Source organism: Bos grunniens, chromosome 5 (genome assembly GCF_055505025.1).
Source record: "Bos grunniens cultivar Pamir isolate PY7600 chromosome 5, Bosgru_T2T1.0, whole genome shotgun sequence".
NCBI classification, from domain to species: Eukaryota; Metazoa; Chordata; class Mammalia; order Artiodactyla; family Bovidae; genus Bos; species Bos grunniens.
In genome coordinates, this window is record NC_141169.1 from 75326662 (window position 1) to 75345863 (window position 19202).

At 48.6% G+C, this 19202-nt stretch overlaps 1 protein-coding gene across 7 annotated transcripts; it reads left to right on the forward strand.

Moving 5' to 3' along the window:
• The first annotated feature begins 2697 nt into the window (after positions 1 to 2697).
• LOC147372423 (apolipoprotein L3-like) lies at positions 2698 to 18333 on the forward strand. 7 transcript variants are annotated; one of them, XM_086401302.1, is made up of 7 exons: positions 2726 to 2837; positions 7157 to 7259; positions 9076 to 9334; positions 10058 to 10098; positions 10281 to 10386; positions 12189 to 12309; positions 15254 to 18333. In XM_086401302.1, exons 5-7 carry the CDS (start codon positions 10308 to 10310, stop codon positions 16110 to 16112), a joined length of 1059 nt encoding a protein of 352 aa, XP_086257428.1. In that variant the 5' UTR covers positions 2726 to 2837; positions 7157 to 7259; positions 9076 to 9334; positions 10058 to 10098; positions 10281 to 10307; the 3' UTR covers positions 16113 to 18333. The 7 variants fall into 7 exon arrangements, with proteins under 7 accessions (XP_086257429.1, XP_086257425.1, XP_086257428.1 ...); XM_086401303.1 differs by lacking the exon at positions 7157 to 7259 and having other exon boundaries at positions 2698 to 2837; positions 9172 to 9334; positions 10014 to 10098; XM_086401298.1 differs by lacking the exon at positions 7157 to 7259 and having other exon boundaries at positions 2730 to 2837; positions 10014 to 10098.
• The last annotated feature ends 869 nt before the right edge of the window (positions 18334 to 19202 follow it).

The following is a 19202-nucleotide window of genomic DNA, read 5'->3' on the forward strand; positions in this document are numbered from 1 at the left end:
CCACCTGGCGCACAGCCTCCAATGGCTGGATCCCAGGGCGTGGACCTAATTGAACGGGGGTGTCCTCAGTCTGTGGAGGTCCTGGCTTTCACGAAACCTGGTTCTTCTCAGCAAATTGTGTTGCTTGCACAGAGTAGCTAACAACTGGTTTCACTCGGATGCTGGGTTACACCCAGTCTGGGCCCAGCCTCCTCGTCAATGACAGTTGTTGATGAGAGACTTGCCCTGTCACAGCACTGCTCCCAAGCCACTTGTGGCCCTTGAGCGCCATCCTGCACCTGGCCCCACTTTCTTGGCTTCCGCTGCTTCGCTCCTTAGGTTCCTAAGTATGCTGAAGCCCCTCTAGACTTCACCTGTTTCAAGAAACACTCTTTCCCTAATCACCTAGGGTAATGTACCAGAGCCCCGATATCCACTGCCCCCTTGGTTAGAAATGCACGGGGACAGAGATGCCAGCAGGTGAAATCCCTTCAGGGCCCAGGTTCTGTGTTTCTCTGCAAGTCTGACTCCTTACCTGTCCCGTGCTGGCCCCCACGTGTCCCCTTCCTGGGGTCCCCCCACCCCACTTTCCCTGTACCAGGAGAAGTCTGTGCGCAGAGCGTTAAGACCGATCCAGGGCCTTGGTCTTTCTCTAGGACTCCGTGGTGGATGGGGTGGCATGTGGTCAGCGGTCAGCTCTCCTCTTCTACATCAAGGTCCTGGAGATCGAGAGCAACCTGTACCGCATGGGCCAGAGCGGTACAGGTTTTCTTTGGGCTACTGTGCTGGCCCACCTGGAGGAGGAGTGGGACCTGAAGGTCATCGATGTCATCATCGGCTTCCAGGCCTGATGCAGGGGCTACCTGGCCGGGAAGTGAGTCCCGGGACACCCATCAGCAGCTCAGGGCCCCCAGCTGTCCTGTGTGGAGGCACTGAGGAAGCAGGGACTGGCCGCCCTCATGGAGGCAGGTGTCCCCCGGGGAGGCCCACGTGGCTTTCCCGCCCCGCTGCTTCCTGGATTTCTGCCTGAGGTTTAAAGTGAGCAGTTGGGAGTGGTGACTGCGCTCCGATTTTCCCTGCAGAAAAACCCCTGCCTCACACTCTTCCTCCCTGTGTCCCTTCTGTAGGTGTGACACCCAGATCTGGCTGTCCCCAGAGGACCCTGAGCTCTGGGGAAGAGGCATTCTTGAGTTCCAGCAGCTCCCGTGGGGTCAGAGGCAGACTTGTGCAGGTCAGTGGGCAGGGCAGCTGCCCGTTTGCCCCTTGACTCCTCTGTGTCTGGGCTCTGGGGCTTGTGTCCTGGCCTGAGCCTTGATCTCTGAACAGGGTGTCAAATGAATGTTTGCAGGATGTGAGCTGCTGACATTCTCCTACCAAACACAAGTGCCTGAGTTGCTGGAACAAAGTGCCCACCTCTCCCCTCCTCTCAGCTCCCTTATCTGCAAAACACGTCAGATACATAACAGTTGGCTTTAAAAACAAACTATGGTTGGCTATCCTCAGGAAATAATCTCCTGTCTCTTCCTCAAAACCTGGGGTGAGGGGACCATAATGGCCCAGGGACATTTCCTGGGGTGAAGCAGCCCTGAGGGAAGGGCAGGCGGGCCTCCATGGGGCATCCAGGTCCACTGCAGTCACTTCTGCTTGAAGCAAACCGAGAAGTTCACCAACAGTCCAGCTGCAGGACTCTCAGACTGTGGGAACTTGACCTGCATTTCTTCATCTATGAAACGGAGCTGGCCCTCCTAGAGCTGGTGTGATATTCAACAGGAAAGGCATGGACAGTGTGAGCACAGTCCCTGCCACACGCTCAGCCCCGTCCACAGAGGCTCTTTGCTCAGGAACCAAAGAGAGACAAGGGCCAGCGCTCCATTGCAGACTTCTCTGAGTCGCCAGGACACTGATTTTCTGATAAATGTCTTCCATTTGGAGAGAAAAACATGTGCTGTCAGGTCGAGATAAGCTGAGGTAGTAAAAGGCAGCATGCTCTCAGCCCTTCCCACGAACTTCTGCATCCACCTTATGGCAGTGACCACCAAGGCTGGGCCTCCTCCTGTGGACTAAATGGACGAGTTCTGTCTCTGCCAGCAGGGCTAAGTCTAGAGGGATCTGATCAAAAGGGATGGGGGGAAGGTCATGGACAGAGTGGCTGAGGGGTGGCCTTAGGCCCCTCTTCTAGATACCATGGGAGGAGAACAGGAAACAGTGGGCTCAACAGGCGAGGTCACCGAGGCCTTCTTAGAGGAGGTGATGCCAGATTTGGGCTTTGCAGAAAGCATTTCTCCTGGTTGGATGCAGCAGGTGTCCCTGGCAGAAGAACCTAGAAGTGTGAGTGAATCCTAGAAGCCACCTGCATGTGGTCCTCAACAGCAGAGTATGACCAGTATGCACTGAGCAGCTGGTCTGTTCTAGGACTGTACCTCATGCTGGTGGCACGAAGGTGAATGAGGCAGGCAGGCTGGTGAGTGTGGGGTTGGAGGGGTGAGAAGATGGAATGGGGAGGGGTGGGGAGTGATTTGCCAAGGGACTCACAGTGTGTTGGTGGCAGGTCTTCCTTCATGGAGCCTGAGACGGAGTGGACTGTGTCAAGAAGGACGTGGAAAGTCAGGACTGGGCTTCTTTCTCTAAGTAAGTCAGTCTGAGGTGGAAATAGTCCCAGGGCGGGGCCTGGTGGGCAGGGTGTTTGTTTGACTTGAACCACTCAGAAGTGAGGGTTTTGCTTTCACTTTTGCTTCCCAGAGTATATCTAGGCACAGAGGGTGTGTGTGGTCATTGCAGAGATGCACAGCTGGCGGCTGCCTCTGCACAGCTGAGAACGTCTGGATCTTGTTCACACTCAGCCAGAGGAAAACCCCTGGGTAAGCAGAGGGGAGGGACCCTGCCCATCTCCCCATCCTCAGGATGAATGTCTGAGAAAGGATGATGTCACTAGTTGACAGAAGAAGGGAACTGGAAGCGCAGAGAGGTGACGTCATGGCCGAGGCAGCAGGTTAAGCAGGGGCAGAGCCTGGATGTGGAGGCAGGTGTGTCTGAGAGCTTCCTCCCAGCCGAGGGCCCCTAAACAGAGCAGAGGGAGGGCCACAGCTGCTCAGGTGGGCTCAGCTCAGGATGTGGACTCCTGAGACATGAGCGGCGACCCCAGAAGGAAGGTGGGTGTTGGGTGTGCTTAGTACTTTGGGAAATTGGAGGAAGCAGAGAGGGTAGAGGAGGACAGGGGAGTCAGAGCCTCCCCTCCTATGGCCTGGCCACCTTAAAGCTGTCCCCAGGCTGCTAGGCTGGGGCTGATGGGGGAAAGAGGATTTTTTTCAGTTACAAGGAATCAAGGTTTGTTGAAAAACCCTACCTCTGAGAGCCAGGCTCAGTGCCAGGCCCTGGGGACACTGAGGCTTGGAAATAGACAGGAAACCAAGTGGGGAGTCGAAGGGTGTTGGCTTCCTGTGTTTGCCAGGCCCTCTGCTCAGGATGAGGGTGATGGGAGGTCCTGTGTGGGGAAGGTGGCGCTGCTGGAAGAAGTGAGAAGGGCTCACTGCACAAGGTCCTCATACATCCCGGTGTTGCAATGTTAAAATAAAAAGCCAAACTCTACAGTATAACAGGAGGGGCATGAGCTTTGATCTATGTTTTTTACCGGCAGAGACAACCCTAGAAACGTTGGGGTATTAAAACCACATTCCCACTGACCCTCGTACCCATGTCCAAAGGCCTGGTCTTGGCCTCCTCTCTGCCCACAGCGAGCTGTGTGACCCTGGGCAAGCTACCTCCTGTGGAATTGTTTGTTCTATTCCCTTACTAAGTTTTTAAAAGCTGATTTCCACTTTTTCCTGTGGGTGCAGATATTTTTTCTGACCTGGTTTATGGGATCCCTGGCAATTTTCATTTCCAAGAGTTCAGTAGGTCAGAATTTCCACTATGTCTCGTGGAATGTGTGCATTTAGAAAGGCTTTCTCAAATCAATGTTATTTTTAATGCTTCCTTCAGTCCCCTCAGTTTTTTCTCTCTGGTTATGTTGGATCCTTTGAATGACTGATTGATTAAGATCTTTAGTTTCTTCTCCATTGTCTTCCTCTTTCTCCCCTTCTCCCCTCCCTCCCTTTCTAATTTTAACAGGGGAACTAGGATTGTGCTGTGTCATTGAGAAGCTGCTTGTTTCATGTCCCCATAAGGGGTCCCACCCCTCATATTTTGGCCCTACTGTGCCCAGGAGGGTGGAGGGTGCCCAGAGGCCCTGGACAGGAGGTGTAACAGAGAAGAGACAGGGGCCCTGATGATGTGGGAGGTTTCTCAGACCTGGAGAAACTGAGCAAAAAGGACCATGACCAGGAAAGTGCAGGCTTCAAGAGGAGCTGGAGAGCAACTGGGGAAAGGTGGCAGAGGGAGGCTTGGAGCTGGGCCTCCAGGGACAAGCAACCTGTCACACGGTGAGGCCAGTGGGGAAGCACATGTCTTGGGGAGGGACAGCCTGTGCCAAGTGAGGTGTCATTCTCGTGCAGCAGGCCCTGTGGAGACAGAGAGCGTGAGGAACACAGGAGCTGGGGCAGTCGGGCGGGTCCGGGTGCTCAGCCAGGGACTTTCTTAACGCCCCTTTCCCTTCCCAGGGAGGGTGACTGCAGGCACAGGAGGGAGAGGGTTGGGGAGAATTTGTCTGCCCATGAAAAGAGAAGGGATGCATGACTGCCCATGCAGCTGGGCAGGGCCAGGCTTCTCCAGGGTCTTCCCCTCTCCCACCAACAGCCTTTCCAAAAAGGGACCAATCAGAGGCTAACAGAGGAGGAAGCCTGGATAGGAATCCAGCAGAGGAAGCACTATCAGCATCCACATGCATCTGAGGCCCCAGACAAGGGTCAGGGCCAGGCCAAGAATGGGAGGGAAGGATGAAGGATGAGGTTGATGGTTCAGATGTGTTTACAAAGTTTTGGCATCACTCAGGATCCAGCCCTTTCTGCCCAAGCCCTCCTCTTCTCTCTGTCTTGGCTCTTGGTCCTCGTGTTTCATGATGTCAGTTGGCTGCCCTGGCTCCTGGGTCATGCAGCTTCCAGGCAGAGAGGGTGGAGCGGGACCAGCCAGCTCTCTTCTCCCACCTGCTTCAAGGTAGACCTGCCTGTGTGAATTCTCTCCCATCCACATAATCAGTGACTCCAGCCTCCACCACCAGGCACACTCCCTAGTGAACAAGTTACTCTTCCTGAGGGACAACCCCAGGCATCACAGAGAGAAGGTGATAGAAAGATTCTAGGATGGGGGCTCAGGTGAGGGGATTTGGGGGAGGCTCTAAGGAAATGGGAGCTTCCCTGATAGCTCAATTGGTAAAGAATCTGCCTGCAATGCAGGAGACCCCAGTTTGATTCCTGGGTCGGAAAGATCCCCTGGAGAAGAGAAAGGCTACCCACTGCAGTACTCTGGCCTAGAGAATGCCATGGACTCTATAGTCCATGGGGTTTCAGAGAATTGGACATGACTGAGAGACTTTCACTCACTCACTAAGGAAATGGGTCCACTCTAGTTTAGGTGACACAGAAAATGAGGGGCACTTCTATCAGTGGGGGTCTCGGTAACTCATCTATGGAGAGGGGAGACCAGAGTGAGCATAAAGGTGTGACTGTTAAAGAAGGAGTAGTCCTGCTTTTCAGCCAAGGGAGGGGGTGTGGTGTTGGTGGGGGCGCAGTGATGGGTGTTGCTGTCTCCTTTGCTCCTGCTCTCAGGGTGACCCTGTGTGAGGCTGGAGTTCTGTGAGAATCTTTACATCCAACAGGAGAGGAGCATCACCCTGTTGTGATACCAGGCCAGCCTTGGGATGTCAGGGGTATTCTTTCCTTCTCAGTCCTTTATAATGGTCACATAAATAGACAGAAGGGAATATACCCATCGATTTTAAGACTCTTCTTATTATTATATTCAATTAACAGTGAAATATTTCCCACTACACTTACTCCTCTTTGCAGCATAGCTACCTTTTGTAAGTTTTATGTCTCCCTTCTTGGCCACATTTGATATAAACTCTTCTCATTGAATTGTTATGAACTCATGGCCTTTCTCAGACTCAACCTGGCCCAATGAAACATGATCATAGTATTCACTTTCCATCATCAGCAGCATTAGTATATGTGAGTTACATTAAAGTTGCTCGGTAGGGTGCGACTCTTTGTGATCCCATGGCCTGTCAGAGGAGCCTGGCTCCTCTGTCCATGGAATTCTCTAGACCGGAATACTGGAATGGGTAACCATTCCTTCCCCAGGGGATGTTCCCAGGGTTCGAACCCAGGTCTCTCACATTGCAAGCAGATTGTTTACCATCTGAGCCACCAGGGAAGCTCATTTTATGTGGGTGCCCCTTCTAAATGCTGCTCTGAACATTTCCAAGAGAATCTTTGCCTTTTGGGGGTGTATAGATGCCAACCTGTGGATATAGATGCCAACCTGTGGAACTGACCTCCCCTTCAAGGAGTCTTGCTTCCTTTGAGTGGACAGAAGCCCATGGGTGCACATGTTTGTGGGCAAGGTGCTGCTAGATGATGGATCTGTTTAAGGCCACTGCTACTGCTAAGTCACTTCAGTCGTGTCGGACTCTGTGCGACCCCATAGACGCTAGCCCAACAGGTTCCTCCGTCCCTGGGATTCTCCAGGCAAGAACACTGGAGTGGGTTGCCATTTCCTTCTCCAATGCATGAAAGTGAAAAATGAAAGTGAAGTCGCTCAGTCATGTCCAACTCTGTGCGACCCCTCGGACTGCAGGCTCTTCCATCCATGGGATTTTCCAGGCAAGAGTACTGGAGTGGGGTGCCACAGGCCACAGGTCACTGTGATTGTCCTGGTTTACGTGTATTTTCATCCCTCCTTTTCCTAGAGAGCTTGGCTTCATCATCACAAACATGTCTCCTACACTGACAGTTGTCACATCGGGTGTCAGGCTTACTTCTTATTGTCTCTTAATCCAATTGCTTCCACCAGTTTTATGTAGTGGCGCCAGAAATCAACCCATTCTCATGGGTTACTAACGACTATGAAGTGACTTCTGCTTTTATAAAATTAAAAAACTCCAAAATACTAAACGCATATGTTTAAAACAAATCAATTTATACACAGGGTTCTGTACACCCCTTCGTAGTAAAAAGCACTTTCGGTTGTTTGCTTTTTATTTAGGTAATTAAGCAATATCCTTAGATAATTTCCTTACTTACAGGGTCATTGAGAGAAGTGAAAATAAGTGAAGGCTTGAGAAGCACTTAAAATGCTGCCTGGTGCAGAGTGGGAAGTCGTCAACCAGGATAGCTAATAAACATTAAGTATCATATTTTTCTTTTCCTAATTTAAAAAGTTTGATACTCTTTACTTACTCCTTACCAGGGAAGATAATGTTTTCAGTTATTTTTATACTTTTTCTTATATCCGTCCCTATCTTCTCCTAATATCATTATACCACTAATCTTACATCTTCTGTTACAAAACTTTGTGGTTATATGTACTTTATTTGTGCCATTATTTCTTAGGCCCTCAGGTTCAACTGGTGTTTCTTGATTCCCCACTTTGTAAAATGAGACTTTCTCTTTCTCTCTTCAGTGCTTCAGTTCCCAACTTCTAGAAGTGTGATTTAATGTTTATATTGATTGACAGCAAATAAATTTAGTTCTCATTTTTAAATGCCTTATTCTAAAAGTTAAAAGTCAAAGAAGAGAATTTACAGTTTTGTGATGTTTTAAATGTTTTCTCTTGAGTAACTTGTATTAACACTATCTATTTGCACATACATTTTGGCACAGCTTCAGTTTTTCCTGATGTTTGGAATTGCCTTTGTTTTCACCCCTTGCACTGTCTGTCTTCAAATTTCCTCCATTTCTTTGCTCCTGTGCCTCATATGATACCGAGTCCCCTGTCCCCACAGACTCTGGACTTTTTACCCCATTCTGAACTGGTTTCTCTCTAGATCTGTTGTGTGCCCAGCTGTGATCCTTGGATTCCCTTCTATCTGGGTTGTTGTTCCTGATTCCTGGATCACATTCAGGAATCTTTCTTTCTCTTGGTTATCCTTTGCATCATCATCACACACACACATCTTTTCTTTCCCTCTGCACCTCATTCTCAAGTAACTTGCTCAGGAACAATTGTGAATAGCAACATTTCTATTCTCCATTTAGCTCCATTTCTTCTGTCATTTAAAAAAATTTCTGGAAGCTTTTTTTGACCTTCTTTTCCAATCTTTCTTTAGACTTATTTGGTAAACACTTATTAATTCCCAAGATTTTTTTGTCTGTTTCAATTTTTCCCACTTTTCAGTGCATCTCATTTTATGACAAAAATCCTTTCTAATTGACTTAATGACCTGGGTTCAAGTTTTAAAAATTATTTTCTTCCTTCAGAATTGTCCATCTATCTCTTCTGGTGTCATTTCTCATTTGTTTGTCTAAGTCACATTTTCCACATTATCATCGTTTCCATGTATCTAATCCTGGATGACCCATTCATATTTAAGAGGGAGTAGAGTTGACTGGTAAGCTGCCCTGTAGAGCGCTTGCCTGACGACCCCTAAATTCCAGAATACAGAAATATTTTTTCTGGAGTCTCTGAATTAAGATTTTCCTCTGTCTGGTGTGGATTTGCGTGAATATGTGATGGGACGTGGGATGCTGGGACTATCCCCTGCTTTCTCCTCTGTGTCACTCTCATTTTGCTCTAAGCAAGCATTCCTCTAGCCTGTACACCTTCTCTCCGTTTCTTTCCTCCACTCCTCTTTATTCAGCAGTCACTTCTTCATCCACTCAGTCTTCAAACTATTGCTGAAGACTCTGGGCTCCTGTTGCCCACATTCCTGGCTTTATATTAGCAGCAGAGTACTGAGAGGTGAGGTATGGGCTCTTGAGCCCAGTAAGTGTGTTGAAACCTCGTCTGTCATGGACAAGATTTCTGACCTTGGGCAAGTCACATAACATCTATGAAAAAAGGAGGGGAGTTGGGGTACATATCTCAAGTGTTACTGGAATGATCCAAATTATATTCGGTAAAGTCTTAGATCAATTGTCAGTACAGAACGAAGACCACAAGCACAGAGATGCCTCCTATCAGTAGCCATTATTACAACTGTAAACATGTTTCCTATCATTTCAGTCAGGTCTCAGGAGGAGGAGCTGATAAATGCACTTTTGTCTTCTTACAATACTGCTGAATGTAATCGACGTTTGTTTCCTTTCATCATCTACCAAGGCAATGTAATCCCGAACAGAATTAAAAAATTCTCTCTCAATAAAGATCGGTTTTGAAGAGGAGACTTCTGAGAATTGGCAAGATTAAAAGAATTGACACCCTCATATATGAATATAACTGTAATAAATTGGTGCAATTTTTTGGCACAACAGAGCGACTCTAGGTATGAAAACATTTAAAATGTTTAGAGCCCTGACCAAATCATTCTACTTCCAGAAACAGCTTAAGGACAGGGTCTCAAGTACAAGCAAAGTTTCATACAAGAAGAGTGTTCTTTACACTATTATTTAGACAAACAATTAGAAACTCCCCAAAGTGCAACAGTCAGGGGAGGACCACAGAGAGGATTGGGCACCATCCAGGTCCTCAGCTGCCCAGGGCAGGGCTGCAGGGAGGGGGTTGTGAGAGAAAGGCTCCTGCAGAAGGCAGGAGGATGTGGGCTGTGGGAGCTGCAGCACCAGAAACTTTGTCAAGGCAGAGATTCAGGCACAGGGAGCAAGACATCATTTTGGAATAAAAAGAGTCATTTACCAATTAACATATATCCCCAGGTAAGTATTTTTGAATATTGTTGAGAGTAGAGCATAGTTATCATTAACCTGCTATTTGAATCAGAAAGACTTGGGTTCAAGTCCAGACTCTGGCACCAGCATGAAGTCTTGGGCTGACCCATGTTTAGGTGAGTTTCAGGAGCCTACACGTCATAGACACTGAATCAATAGTATTTATTACCAATTAGTGACACAGGTGTCCCAACCTCACATAATTCCCAGAGTATTCCTTTCTATTCTCCTTTCTATGTGTTCTTCATCTCTGGTTTTACTGCTCCTATAACTTCACAGGTGGCTGTCTCCTGTCTGATTACCTTTTCCCTGTGCCCCAACAGGAGAGCAGGACTCTGACTCAGCTTGGAAGGAGCTGTAGGAGGTGAGTGACTTTTCTTAACTAACAGCCAGCAGAGCCCAGGGGACAGGGAAATGCAGAGGCTTAAGTCCCTGGTGGCACTGGTGGCCGTCCCAGGGGAACCCACCAGAGGGCTCCCCTTCGCTGCTCCCTGCAGCCGCTGCTCACTCGTGATCTAGCCCATAGTCTGTTTTCTCTTCCCCAAGGGTGAGGTCACACCTCCTTCCAGCCTGATGCAAACAAGGAGTGAAGGGAGATCTCTGGGAACCCCTGCTGCCACCATGAGCTCAGAAAACTTCAGACACTGCTCAGGTAGTCAGCTCTCTCTTCTCTGGAATGTTCCTACTTGTGACCCAGAATTGAGGTAGGTGTCTCCAGGCTAGTTAAACTACAGAGGAATCAAGAACCATGAAGAGGATGGATAAACATCCTTGAGCTTCCAAGAGAGACCAGGAGATCCCCTCACCCTGGGGTCTGCCCACAGCCTCCTTCCCAGCCGTCTCCTCAGGGAGCCATGACCAAGGTACTCACTTCCTGCCTCTCCCACCACCCAGCAAGTGACTCAGGACGGTGGCCAGGAGAGCACATGCGGAGCATGGACCGCAGATGGCAGTCCCCAAGGCCAGACAGGCCTGGGAGAGGAGGTCCTCCAGCATCATTGGACTTCTCCTGCTCTCTCCCTTGGCCCAAACCTCCTCCCGCTCCCACACCTTAAGGCATCACCACAGAAGCCGTTTCCTCCGGCTCTTCCCAGCCACTAGCCCAGCCTCTCTGCAAGGGTCAGTGGACCCTGCTCTGAACCTGTCTGGCCTTTGCCATCTCCCACCTGGAGGGGAGGTGTGATGAGGATCACATCTGGCTCCACCCCTCCTCCACCTGGTGGATCCCTCCCCTGCCCATCCTAGAGTCTGTGGTCAGAAGCAGGAATCCTCTCACATGGTAGTTTTACTCAATGGCATGTGGTCCTAAAGTATTTTTTAAAATTAGGGAACATGAGTTTGTAATGTTTTCTAAGTTTCGTGTGTACAACATTATATTTGTACTTCTATATATGCTACTGCATGCTCACCACCAATAATGAGTTGCAAAGAATCCCCATTGTGTGCTATAGAGTAGAATGAACAAATAACAGGAGTTTTAAACGTAAGGAAGATTCAAAGTCTTGTCCAAGAAATGTCTGACACCTGACTTTGGATTCAACCTCAGAGCTTTCAGCTCTGTGGCCTTGGGCTGTCCATTGTCCTGTCTGAGTTTCACTTGCCTCTTCTGTGAGATAAGGATAATGCCTCTTTGTGTGGATTTACCAAGAAAGACATTTGATATCAAGTCCCAGCCCACACACACGTATATAGCCTGGCCACCAATATCTTATCTACAATTCCATAACCTCCAGATCTCTGAAATCACTCAGGGATTTTTATAACTCATTGAAGAGTAGTCTTACCCTGTAGTGATCTGAGGCTATTTGTAGTCATTACATTCTTTATCCCATTTAACGTGAGTATTCAATTGTTTCACTGCCCAAACATGAAAGCATTCATTTATAAGGTGCTGCCCATCTATTCTGGAAGGGGTAACTAACAAATAACACTTGCTCTTTCTTCTCTTTGTGTGTGTGTGTTCAGTCGCTCAGTCGTGTTAAACTCTTTGCAACCACATGGAAGGCAGCCTGCCAGCCTCCTCTATCCATGGGATTCTCCAAACAAGAATACTGGAGTGGCTTGCCATACCCTCCTTCAAGGGATCTTTCTGACTCAGGGATCAAACCCACCTCTCTTACATCTCCCGCATTGGCGGGCAGGTTCTTTACCACTAGAACTCCCTGGGAATCCCAACTATGGCCTCAATTTACCTGGGAATCCCACGTAGGACCTCATTTCACCTAACCTCCTTACAATCCCTATCTTCAAAAACGTCACCAAGAGTTAACTCTTCAACACAAATTAGGGGGTGGGGAGGAGGGGACAGTCCATCCATAACCCTCCTAGGTGACCACACCAAGAGCACCCCAAGTGACTGCTGCTCAGCAAGAGGAATTTTAACTATTTTATACTCAATAATATTTATGTCCCATCACATATTCTTCTAATCTTATTTCCTTTTCTTTCATCTAGATACTGAGATCTTTTTTGAGGATGTCGTTGAGTGTCTCTGGGACATACTGAGCACAGAGACACTGCTACTCATGCTGAAAAAATACCTGAAGAGAGTTGAGGCTGAAGACAGTTTGTCCAGGTAACCGGCACAGGTGCACCAGGAAGGTCACCCACGTCCCCCAGCACCAGGCCAACTTCCTCCTGGAGTAACGCCTCCTCCAGGCAGGACCCTACTGTTGGGGTCAGGGGTGTTCCTTCTCAAGATCCCATCAGGAATGTTTCCTCCATGTCATTTGCTGACAGTGAATGATCGTGGGTTGAGAAGAGATGAAACCTGCAAGGAAGGGGCAGGTTATGTGACCTTGGACAAGTTACTGAACTACTCTCTGCTTTAGTTTCTTCATCTTTTCATTTTTACTGTGAGGACACTGAGGTCATGCATGTAAAGTGATTCCCATAATGACTGACAAATAGTGAGTACTCAGTCAATAGAAACATTTTAAAAGCTTGTTGGGAAGAGACAGGGTCAAGGGTCTTCTTTCTGGTGAGGAGAACCAAGCAGAATTTCCTTTGGGACAAGTGGGAAAATCCTGACACCACCATTTGTGTCCTGGGCTTCTGCCTACAGTCTTTCTATTCCTGATGTTAGGAACTGTACGAACCCTGCAGGATCCTGCTGGCCCATAAGGGAGAGAGGCTAGAGAGGAACTGGAGGAGCTGGTGGGATCCTGGATCTAGCTGTGCCCAACTCCTGGGACCGTGGGCTTAAGACTTTGAATCTCAGATCTGTCCTGTGTCCAATGGGAATAGCAATTCAGTCTGATGGGTTATGGTGATGGCCTCAGAGTGAACTGCAGGGTCAGCGGTGGGGAACCAAGTGCAATCATCTCGTCCAAAGGACCAAGGAGGCCTGACCAGGGTCAGACCCAAGGGTCAGGGTGAAGCAGCGGATCCAGGTTGGAGGACTAGTAGGCAGGCTTGGGTAGCAGGACCAGGACTAGAGTGAAGACAGTGGGCCCTAAGGACACAGAACTGAAGGGACTGTGACCCTTGCAGAGGTCCCCTGAGTGGGAGAGGGGGACATTTCTTCCCTCCCTGGTGGGCTCCCCTCATGCTGGACTAGAGGGCCCTGGGTGACTGTGTCTGCACATCTGCCTGGGACCTGGCTTCTCACTCCATTGGGAACCCTCTTCTAATCTATGTGGAGTTCCCCTTACAGTGGGATGGCCATGTGGCTTAGGGAGCCCTCCAGGGTCACAATGAGTGGATGTGATTGTGTGACATTTGAGGGATTCTGAGGAGCCTCACACATCCCCACCCAAGAGGAAAATGCTTCCTCCACCAACTGTGTAAGTGCCGGTCTCCTCAGGCTCAGCTGTTCAGATGACTGTTTCCTCAAGTCCCTTGAATCTTTAGAGGTTCCACAGGTTGCACACGGCCTTCGGGTGCAGGCAATGAAGCTGTCACCAGGTAAATTGTGAGTTAGGTTGGTGACCCCTGAGCGGTTGAGGGTGCTGGGTGATGGGTCAGGAGTCAGTGAGGTGAGCTGGAGAGTCCAAGGGAAGCCAGGGCTCATAGCACATCTCCTGCTCCCCTGTCCACTGTGGCAGTGGGTGGACCCATTGACCTTCTGCTGAGAAGGTCAAGGGCTCAATGCTTAGAAGACAGCAGATGGCAGGCCAAATGATTATAAGGTGTCTTCAAGCTCTGACTTTTGGGGTTTAAAAACTTCTAATTCATAGAGACAGCCAATCTTCAAAATATAAGAGCACAGTGCCCTGGACTGCCCTTACTTTGACTTCAATGGCAAATTTAGGTGATCCCCAAAACAACTCTCAGGTTCAAGAATTCCCTATAGAATGGACAGGACTCACTGAAAGCTTCATGATCCCAGGTACAGTTTACTACTGCTACTGCTGCTAGGTCACTTCAGTTGTGTCCGACTCTGTGTGACCCCATAGACAGCAGCCCATCAGGCTCCTCCATCCCTGGGATTCTCCAGACAAGGACACAGGAGTGGGTTGCCATTTCCTTCTCCAATGCATGAAAGTGAAAAGTGAAAGGGAAGTCGCTCAGTCGTGTCTGACTCTTCGTGACCCAATGGACTGCAGCCTACCAGGCTTCTCCGTCTATGATTTTCCAGGCAAGAGTACTGGAGTGGGGTGCCATCACCTTCTCCTACAGTTTACTACAGGGAAGGATAAAAGTTCCCACCAGCCACAGGGCAGAGTCTGGGCAGGTTTCACATATGAAGCTTCCATTGTCCTCAGGACACGTTACTGACCTGGATTCGGTGTGTGATAAGATGCACGGAGTACTGCCTATCAGGGACACTCACTTGCTTACAAGCCAAATTACCCTGACCTGTCATCTCCAGCCACTCCTGGAAGTCAGACTTGTGCCCTAGTGTCCAGCTCTACCAGATGGCAGAACTGATACCATGGGACCCAGAGACCTTGGGTCACTTGTCACCTTCTCAGACTGACCAGTGGCCAAAGGCCCAGGCAGGCAAGGACACTCCTATCAGGCAGAATTCTAGGGGCTTAGCGACCACTTCCCAGTATCCAAGGGCAAAGGGCAGGGAGACTTCTCACTACACACTGAGGCCCTTGAATGAAGGTTTTGTCCTCCAGTCCTACTTGTCTTTGTTTATCTGTGGAGTTCCCACTCCAAAAACTCTTTCAAAGTGGTGGTGTTGACCCCCTGTGAGACATCTTTACCACATACCTTTTCTTTGGCTGAGCCATATGGCCTGTGGGGTCCTCATTCCCCAACCAGGTATTGAGTCCAGGCCAGCAGTGGGTGTGCAGAGTTGTATCCTCTGGACTACCTGAGAATTCTCTCTTAAGTGGCCAGTATCCAAAGCTGACTTTCATCTACTTATTCCAAGTGTAGCTATTTCAAGATGGAGCATCTATAAAGTATGAAACATGTTTAAGGTTGAAAGAGAAAAGTTTACATTTATAAAATTCTTTTCTAATGATTTATAGTAACATATCTGTATTTATGCAGGACATATATTATGGAGCCAATTTTACAGACAACAAACTGCCTTTCTAATCCCTTGACCTTCATCGTTACAGGGAAGATGCAGATGAACTACATAAATATCTGAACGAATTGAAAAGAGCCTTGGTTGAGGAGGACCAAGAAAGACTCTCCAAAGAGCAGCTGGACAGGAGGAGATTTCTGAATAAGTTTCCTCGGGTGAAACGGCAGCTGGAGGAGTTCATAAGCAAGTTCCGTGAGCTCGCAGACAAGGTTGAGAAAGTCCATAAGGGATGTACCATCTCCAATGTGATGGCCCACAGCACCGGTGCTGTGTCCAGTATTCTGACCATCGTTGGCCTGGCTCTGGCACCCGTGACAATGGGGGCCAGTGTGGTGCTCTTGGCCACTGGGATAGGGCTGGGAGCAGCAGCTACTGTGACCAGTGTGTCCACCAGTATCATCGAACATGTGAATAGGTCATCAACAGAAACCGAAGCCAGTCGCATGATGTCAACTTTCATGAAGAAATGGAAGGTTCTCCTAGAGGTACTCAAGAGCATCCCCGCAACAGAGAAAGTCACAGAAGCTGTAAAATGCATTGAAAATCTAATTCATGCCATGGAGACAGGCAAAGCCATTCCTGGCTGTGCAGCCACTGTAAACATCTGCATGAATGCTGGGAGAATCTCAGGCCCAGCCATCCAACAGATACAGGCAGGTTTCAAAGCCACAGCTTTAACAATTAGCAAAGGAGTCCGGGTGGCGGGTTTGGCCACTTCAGGGGTCTTCCTCTTGATGGATGTGGGCTTCCTGGTGAAGGAGTCAATGCATCTGCACGACGGTGCAAAGACAGCATCAGCTGAAAACCTGCGGCAGCGGGCCAGGGAGCTGGAGAGGAAGCTGGAGGAACTCACCCAGGTCTATGAGGGTCTGCAGGAGGACCTGATTTAGCCACCGCCAGAGCAGTGCGGGGTCCAGGGACATGTGAGGGGCTAAAGTGCAGAGGTACCTTGTTAGAGGGAAGAGCTGGAGACCACATTAATGAAGCTGGGTGTTAGGAATTTGGCATTAGTTGAGCACAGCAGGGAAGGGATGGATATAGGTGATAGATGAGGAGAGAGAAGGAAGGGGCCTGGAGCCTGGATTAAGGGAGGAGGGGGGACCAGAGAGTGAGAGGCAGGGAGAAACCACTTTATTTCATACTAAGAACTTTTTATTTTATATTGGAGTATAGCCGATTAACAATGTTGAGATGGTTTCAGGTGAACAGCAAAGGGACTCAGCCATTCATATACACGTACCCATTCTCCCCCAAACTCCCCTCCCATCAGAAACCACTTTGGACTAAAGATGACACTGGAGGCAGAATAAAGGGAGAGGCAGGCGAACTAGCAATGAGAGGCCAGGTGTACGAACGGGTTGAAAATGGGAGAAGGTCAGTTAGGATTGTTGGGATCCCGAAGTAGCAGGGGCTCCTCTATCGCCCTCCACAGGCTGTGATGTCCCAGCAAGAAGAGTCTTCCCCTGGTGGTGGTCTCTAGACCTCTCCTCCAACAGCAGCTCATCTTTGGCCCTAGCTGATGTGTCTTACTTAGGCAGTGATTTCTTTCGTTTGTTTGTTTAATTGAAGGATAATTGATTTACAATATTCTGTTAATTTCAGGTATACAGCAAAGTGCTTCATTATACAGATATCTATGTATTTATCTGGGCTTCCCAGGTGGCATAGTGCTAAAGAAGCAAGAGACACAGGTTTGATTCCTGGGTAGGGATTCCTGGAGGTTGAAATGACACCCACTCCAATATTCTTCTCTGGGAAAACCCATAGGCAGTGGAGCCTGGCATGTTACAGTCCATGGGGTTGCACAGAGTCAGACACAACAGAACATCTGAGCTGTGTATCTATATTCTTTTTTATTCTTTTTTTTTTTTTTACTTGAGTGTGTGTTTTTATTTTTATTTTCATTTTTTTAAAATTTTATTTTATTTTTAAACTTTATTCTTTTACATTATAGTTTATTACAAGATATTGAATACTGTTCCTTTGCTACTACAGTAGGCAGTCCCTACTTTATTGGTGTGTATCTGCTAATCCCATCTCCTAATTTACCTATCACCCCAAAACTTTGGTAAAAAGTTTGTTTTCTTTGTCTATGAGTCTGTTTCTATTCATTTGGTCATTTGTATTTTTTCTGGATTCTACATATAAGTTAGTATCACATATTTGTCTGACTTACTTCACTCAGTATGATAATCTCTAGATCCATACATATTGCTACAGATAATATTATTTCATTCTTCTTTATGGCTGAGTAGGATTCATGGAGTGTATACATGTACCACATTTGCTTTATTCATTAATCTGTCAACAGACATTTAGGTTAATATCGTGTCTTGGCCGTTATGAATAGTACTGCTATGAACATCAGGGTATGTGTATCTTTTCAAATTAGAGCTTTAATTTTTTTTGTAGAAATATGCCCAGAAGTGGGATTGCTAAATCATATGGTAGCTCTATTTTTACTTGTTTAAGAAAACTCCATATGGCCTTTGATAGTGGCTGCACCAATTTACATTCCCAGCAACAGTGTAGGAGGGTTCCCTTTTCTCCACAGCCTCAGAGCATTGTAGATGTAGGGGATGGCCCCTGTGATCGCTGTAGGGGAGATAACTTATTGTAGTTTGATTCTCATTTCTTTAATAATTAGTGACGTTGAGTATGTTTTCACGTACCTGCTGGCCATCTGTACGTCTTCATGAAGAATTGTCTGTGTAGATCTTCAGGCAGTGGCTTCTTGATGACGATGGTGGTGATGATGTTGGTGGCAGCAGTGGTGTGACAACACAGTGGATGGAACATCTGACACGTTGCCAGGAGCTCTTTGGGTCCAGAGTGCACCGAGAGACCAGTGACGTTTCCATGAAAATCCAAATGTGGAGGAGGAACAGAGGTTGATTAAAAGAAAGAAGGATGAAACAAGGAGGCAGAAACAGGTCAAGGAACTTTCAGTGTGTCAGGAGATGAAACAGCCTGGGGCCAACAGACACAATTCTCTGACCCTCGGTTTCTTCTTCAGCTGGGGGGTGAGGCTGGATAAGATATTTCAGGTTGCTCTGGTTCTCTCTACCTTGTGTTCTCTAGACTCTGGTTCAATAAATATGAGTTGATTCACTGAGGCTTCCTTGCGTTGACTGATGGGTTAACCTGGGCTCCAGATGGCTGACCTCCTTCCCCGGGAGCCTGTCTCCCAGGGTCTCAGGGAGCATGTCCTCCATGGCTCCTCCTGCCTGCCTGCTGGGCTCCCATCCAATCATTTCCCTAAGATCCTGGAGCCCTGCAGGCTTCGTGGATTGCCCGGGGGAGCCCATGTCGTCTGAATTGGGCTGAGCACTGAGATGCTCCTCCTCTAGTCCTGGGGACCAGAATGGACACCCAAGGGGGACTGAGAGCGGAGGGCTTGTGTGCAGGTGTGAGAGAGGGTCAGCCAAAAACAGAGAGGAGAGAGAGACAGCACACACCTAACCCAGGCTGCCTTCACGTATCAGTAGGACTCCTGCAGGAGCTTCCAGAACTGCCTTCCTGGGTTTACCTTGGGGCACTGCCCTGCCCCACTCATCTATTCCCCGCTTGGGCTAGAATGACCCATAAGAAAATCGACCTTAACACAACTGCTTTCACCTCCTCCACAGCTACCCGTGACTCTGAGCACAGATGCTGAAGCCTAATTGCAGACCTAAGCAGTGTGCTGGAGCTGGGGTCCCCTGAGGGCAGAGCTGGAGGCCAGGCTCACTCAATCTCCAGGAGCAGGACTGAGGGGCTAGGGGATGGGAGCAGGGATGAAGGAAAGTCCATCCAAGGCCATGTTCTGATCTGGTCACCCCTCTGGGATTGCACCTGCCTGGACCTTCTGAAGAGCTTTCATGGGATGCCTCAGGCTCCTCCTCTTGCAGGAGGAGAGGGGAGCATCTGGGTGTGGCTCTCACCCCCATGGGCCTGCTCCACAGGGCACCAACTCTCTGTGTTTCCATGTGTGGAGCATG

Coding starts and splice junctions, on each gene's coding strand:
- LOC147372423 (XM_086401303.1), top strand. CDS start 10,308: ATGCAAACAAGGAGTGAAGGGAGATCTCTGGGAACCCCTGCTGCCACC. Junction 10,387..12,188: donor AAACTTCAGACACTGCTCAG/GTAGTCAGCTCT, acceptor TCTTTCATCTAG/ATACTGAGATCTTTTTTGAG. Junction 12,310..15,253: donor GCTGAAGACAGTTTGTCCAG/GTAACCGGCACA, acceptor TCATCGTTACAG/GGAAGATGCAGATGAACTAC.